General features: G+C 49.6%; 1 protein-coding gene across 4 annotated transcripts in view; it reads right to left on the bottom strand.

Moving 5' to 3' along the window:
- Positions 1-923: 923 nt before the first annotated feature.
- The window catches only part of CLASP1 (cytoplasmic linker associated protein 1), a 276819-nt gene continuing 271742 nt past the window's right edge, over positions 924-6000 (bottom strand). For all 4 annotated transcript variants that reach the window (XM_070389116.1, XM_070389124.1, XM_070389129.1 and 1 more), the window contains one exon: positions 924-3888. In XM_070389116.1, the coding sequence (XP_070245217.1) occupies positions 3802-3888 (87 nt within the window). In that variant the 3' untranslated portion in view covers positions 924-3801. The remainder of the gene's footprint in view (positions 3889-6000) is intronic.

Here is a 6000-nt window from a genome sequence, read left to right as displayed (position 1 = left end):
GTCGCACATTTTCCCTGTGGAACCCCTGGACAGCCTCAGGGGGTCCTGAAACCTACACTTGTGAGCAGAACTGTGAGAGTGGAAAGGGGTCTTTCCTCTGGAGAGAAGGTTGTTCAGATCCCAAGTCAAGCCCCGCTGATTACGGCGGGCATCTGTGCCCACCCCCTCAGCCACGGCTGCTGAGCAGCCTTGAGATAAGAGGGGCTGCAGGGGTTAGAAACTCAAATGTAGAGATGGCACATCTGCTTCTGAGTAATGGGTGCTGGGCACACCAGGCCCCAGGGATGAGGAGGGGGTGTTGCGGGGGGGGGGGGGGCTCAGCTTCCTTTGTGTCCCTTTGCTGGCAGCAAAGGGCTAGGCTGCAGCTTCACTTACGTCACTCACGGGCCCTCCCAGCACCTCCATGAGGTCCGACTCAGTCAGGTTTATCCATGAGAATAGTGGCCCGAGGGGGCGAGGGAGAGAGCAGAAATTTGAACCCAGCTCTTGACTTTTATACCAATCATGAGCTCACGTCCAGTGGGCAGGAGGAGGTGGGCCACAGGGGAGAAGGGGCTCACAGTCACCAGGCAGGGAAACTGAGATGCATCACAGAAGTGAAGACTCAAAATCGTTCTTAAATCAAAATGAGACGCCAAAGAGGTGGGGCCAGCACCCTTTGGTCGTGCACCTGTTCCTCTGCAGGCCTGCAGCTGACAGGGGGCCCCAAACCCTTCCCCGAGAGTTCTATCCTGCCTCCAGCCTGTTCTCGGCCCCTGGCCCCTAGGGCACAGGCGTCCCCCTGCAGTCCCATCAATTGACCTCATGAGATCCCCAAAATAGCCCCTCAGTCCTTCAGAAACGTGGCCTTGTTCTGATGTCCCAGAGATGGGATATACTACCTACAGAGCATCCAACAAAAAAGACCACTTGGACGTCAGAAACTGAATTAAGTCTCATTTATTCTAGGGCAAACTCAAAAGGGTTTTTGTGTTTCCTTTTTTAGCAAATCCTAGCACATTATTAACAAAAAAAAGAAAATCTGTACATTTGCCATGATACACTTGAAGGTGAAACAAATAAGATATAAATACAGATATGGATGTAACATGAAAAAGCCCCCCAAAAAACCAAAACCAAAAAACAAAAACCCAACCTGGGGATGTGGGGGACCATGCGTGTGAACAGTGCCAACAAAACTATTTTGGTGGTGGATATTTTTCAGAGCGTTGTTCTCATTTTCAAATATCATCGTTAGCAAAGTCCTGGTGAGGTTCTACAAAGTTCTTATTTGCTCTTCTTTAATGTGTAATATTATGCTTGATAAATAAAGGGCGGCGGGGAAAGAAAAAGATTTAGGAGACAAATCAGGCGCAGCTGCATTGCCTGCATGACTGAGAAGCTAGTGGGGCTGTGGCAGGCGCCTGTGGCTACGGTGCCCCAGGAAGGCCGTGTGCCTCCCGCGGGCCACAGTGGGAGGGGAAGCAGGAGCCAGGCGACCTGGCCCCAGTGGTGGCATCAGTGGGCTTCTCGGGGCCCCAGACAGTCAGGCGAACAGGGGAGGCAGACAAGAGTTTTGGGTGCTTTGCTCGCTTGTGTTCTGTTGTTTCATCCAGACAGGAGGCCTGCGGGGAGGCGGCGGCCAGGCAGGGCAGTTGCAGCTGTCGGTTGGAGGGGGTGGCCCCCTGAGGTTGTGGCTGCATGCGAGTCTCCTCCCAGGAGGCCCAGAGACCTGGGGGTGGCGGCTCCCTCTGCACTGGGAGACCGAGGTTGGGCAAGTGACATTCAAGGCGAGCCCTTTGTGAGCGCCAGGAGGACACGCGGCCATGCTCAAGGTCCTTCCTGACTCCAGGGTAGGGGGCCGCAGTAACCTGGGTGTCCACAAGCAGAAGGAGAAAGGCCTTTCTACACACACTAGGCAGGAAAAAACACAGTTTCTGCCCCAGAAGAGTCATCAGACACTTGGACTTGTTTGTAGGGGGTAAGAAAGAAACCCCAAAAGCGACATATGAACAAACAAATGGTATTTATCAATGGAAGTAAGGCCTGGTCCTGCTGTTTTGAGCCAAGAGTCAACAATGTTTGATCACTTAAAACACACCCCTGAAGTTCTCTCAACAGCAGCAGCGGGGCACCTCCTACACATGCAGGATACCCCCTACACACACCCACACACACACCCACACGCACGCAGTGAAGGCACCCCAGCCTCACTGCTCCTGGACCTCCATTTTCAGTGCCTATTTCCAAATAAAGTATCTAAAATAAATTCTGAATGAAAACAAGTTATGTTCTGCTACAGTGTCTTTCACGACTTCCAACGTCAAGCTAGAGCTCAGAGGCAGGAACCATACAACCTGGCAGTTGCCGAGATTCTGCACCTGAGCAGCAAACACCTTATTAAAAATTAACATCAGAACAGGCATGGGAAAAAGAACTGAACGCATTTCCATAAGGAAATATGGAAAAACCAGTTCAGAGGGTCTAAAATGTTTCCATGATTGCAAAAAGAATTTCCATTTGGTTTGAAGAATTCTACTTGAAACCTAAGTTATACAGACTTGAGATCTGTAGTTACCTTTACTGAAGCAATGAAACCCTCAAGAAAACATTTTAAAGGGTAAGTTTCTCACTGAAGGAAAAACAGACTCTAAACTGGTTCAAATCCTGTTTTTCTGCAATTTGCTGCACATCATAATTACTTTTTCCTTAAACCATGATTATTTCAACAGATGATCGAGGGAGTACTTCAGTTCACAAAACTTAAAAAAATGATCCTGATAACCTGGTCTCTTTAGATTTTTCTTTGATCTCAATCCCAAATTAAAGAAGTCAAAACTGAGATGGCAGAGTTGCCAATTATCAGACTGACAGAACACTGTGGAATCAAGCAGCTTGGGCGCAGCTTGGGGAAAGGAGACAAGGCGGCACTAGACCTGAGCCTCCAGGGGCAGTGCTGTTCAATAGTGTTTCCCAGGATCTCAGCAGTAAAACCAGCAGCTCCTCTTGTGTTTTCAATGCTGCGTGAAGTCCCACTTCAAGCACATACTAACTGAGGCTATCGTTTACCTGGATTTCTGTGTTTGGATCTCAACTGTCACAGATCTCTGCCCCGGCAGCTCTGGGGAAGGGGTGGCATCGGTGGGGCCGTTTGGAGGAGCTGGGAGCCCATCCTGGAAGGAGGCAGTGAAGGGTGCCAGCCCCCAGGCTGCAGAGTGTAAGCAAAATATGACATGTTCGTTAAAAGGCCATCTTCGGGCTTTTTTCTCATTTCTTGCCAAGACTTGACCCATATTCTTAGTAGTCTCAAAATGCAACCTAAAACATATAAAACCCTTTCGTGGTGTCAGTTGTGAAGGGCATGGGCTCTGCCCCACACAGGCCAGATCCAGAGGGAAGGGAGCCAGAATGAAAGAGAAACACAGCTCAATACAACCTCCTCAAACCTGTTATTAACTGAAGAGAAAACGCTACTTTCTACCACGTATCAGCTAGAGAGCTCTGACTTTTAAGAACTGCACCCCACACACACGGTTTTACAACTTCAGCAGGCTGGATGAGACGGTTTGAGTATGGCTCTTCTCTTACTCCTTTTGTTTTGTTCTGTAGGAAGATGAAATACAGGCCTTGCTTCCCTTACATTCAATACCAGTAGGATTCTACACAAAAGCTGGAAGGGATCAAAATACTGATTGTAATAAATATTTGCGGGCCTCCTGGTACTGACTGGGCAGCCGATGGGGGGTTGGAGGGGGAGTGGAGGGGAGGTCTCTGAGGCACCACCGATTGCTTCCAGGGCTACACAGAGATTCTGGCGTTGCATTAGCTGTGGGTGGAGACATCAGAGGAGGAGCTGCTGTTGCTGTTCGTGGTCTGCGCCCTCTTTATGTATAAGTTGAGCAGCTTCATCTGCAAAGAAAAAATACAAATGGATGAGAAGGAAGAAAATCAGAAAGTAAGCAAGAAAGCCCAGGTGACCATAAGAAAACAGCACGTCCCTTAGTGGAGAAAGTCACTGCACAGACATTCCCTAAGTGCCTACCACTCGTCCAAACCACCTGCCTGGGGCCAGTGGGCGATTGGGAGGTCAGATTAGAGGAGGGGGCATGAGAGGTTATCAGGAAAAGAGGGACACCTGCTACCACGAGGTGGGCCTCAGGGCTGCCTGCAAAAAGGCTCTCTAGAGGCAGACCCACACACTCGGGGGCAAGGCAGCCGGTGCGGCTCCAACCAAGCCAGCAGGAGGAGAGGGTATAATGCCTACTCTATTGGGATAAAGAAACTAAGCTAAGGTCAGAGGTCAGGATTTCTATCCTCACACCTTTGCAGAAGTTGCTCCTTCCCCATCACACACCTCGTCTGCACCTGCTTCTGTCCACGGACACGACACCTGCTGATTTACACAGCATCTGAGGTCCACCTTCAGGCTGCCCTCATCTGCACCCTTAGTCCTCCTGCCCCTGGGACCCCGCTCCGCCCACTGTGGCTCAGCACATGCCGCCTTATGCTGGGGGCACCAGTGGGCTGGACCTTTCCAACAAGACTCAGTCTCCCAGAGGTCAGATGCTGCATCACTATACAATATACCTTCGTTGGGCACAGTGCTTCCCCACAACAGGCCTTCCACATCTCATTTGGTTCTAACTTAAGCCCCCCTGGACCCTCAAAACACCTAAAGCAGCATGTAACATACATAGTAGTGAAGTGAAACTCACTCAGTCATGTCTGACTCTTTGCGAACCCATGGACTGTTATACAGTCCATGGAATTCTCCAGGCCAGAATACTGGAGTGGAAAGCCTTTCCTTTCTCCAGGGGATCTTCCCAACCCAGGTCTCCTGCATTGCAGGTGGATTCTTTACCAGCTGAGCCACAAGGGAAGCCCAAGAATACTGGAGTGGGTAGCCTATCTCTTCTCCAGCAGATCTTCCCGACCCAGGAATGGAACCAGGATCTCCTGCATTGTAGGTGGATTCTTTACCAACTGAGCTATCAGGAAAAGTTCTTAGAATATTTGTTGAATACCAATAACCTGATGTCTATAGTGTGCCTGACCATATTAAGAATGCCAGCAACCAGCAGTGCTCCTCACGAGGCAGTCTCCCTGAGCCCCAGCAAGGCACATGGTCAAACAGACATGGAGCCCAGAATGTATAGCTGGTCTGAGAGCTCTGCCCTGAGTGTCCTGGAGTTCGCTGGCTTCATGCAACAGCCCATCTGGGGTCTCCCCACATCAGGATTTAGCTCTTTTCATCTGCAGGGGAGAGTGCCATGAATTCACACGACATATCCCAGCTTGTGTTTCATTCCACACCTTTCAAAATCTTAGACCTTTTAACGTAATAGTCAGTGTGCTGATCAAGGTGCTTTCACTTTACACAGGTTCTTAATGCTCAAAGGCTCAGGAGGATATGACCAGGGCCAGCCAGCTTCAAGAGAAACTCTGGTACATTCAACAAAATACTGGCCTGAGGCTCAGCAGATCCAGCAGATAACCAACTCCAACTCCAACACTAGTTCTGTGACTTCAGGTAAACATTTCCTGAGCCTTGACTCAATCACTTGCAAAATAAGTGATACACCTTCCAGGTAGCTCCCTGCTTAGAAAACATGTCCCCTGAGTACCCTGCTCCTTCTCTTACCCAAGCTGTTCACACTGCTCCTGCCTGTAGTTCATCCTTCCCTCCTTGCCTAGCCAGGCCCAGGATAGTCCCGCTTCCTCCAGGAAGTCTCCCTTTCCTCCTGCTCCAGTAGGCCCCTGACCCAGCAACCAGAACCTGTCTCACGGTGTCCACTGGTCACTCTTGGACCTCTGTAAAGTCTCCCCATGTGCCAGTCCTGATCCTCAGCTCTATTTGATGCTACTTCAGGGGAGAACAAGGTTTTGTGTTTCCCACATGCTGAAGGCAGCAGGTTCCTAATACATACTTACTGAATCAAGTATTCTTTAAAGAAGAAAAAAGTGATCTAGAAAACAGGATAGTTATATTTCTATGAAAGACAGGTTAAAATGAACTTCTAA

The sequence above is a fragment of the Bos mutus genome, chromosome 2 (genome assembly GCF_027580195.1).
Source record: "Bos mutus isolate GX-2022 chromosome 2, NWIPB_WYAK_1.1, whole genome shotgun sequence".
Taxonomy (NCBI): Eukaryota; Metazoa; Chordata; class Mammalia; order Artiodactyla; family Bovidae; genus Bos; species Bos mutus.
The sequence above is the reverse complement of the archived record's forward strand: the minus strand, read 5'-3'. Positions and strand labels throughout refer to the sequence as shown.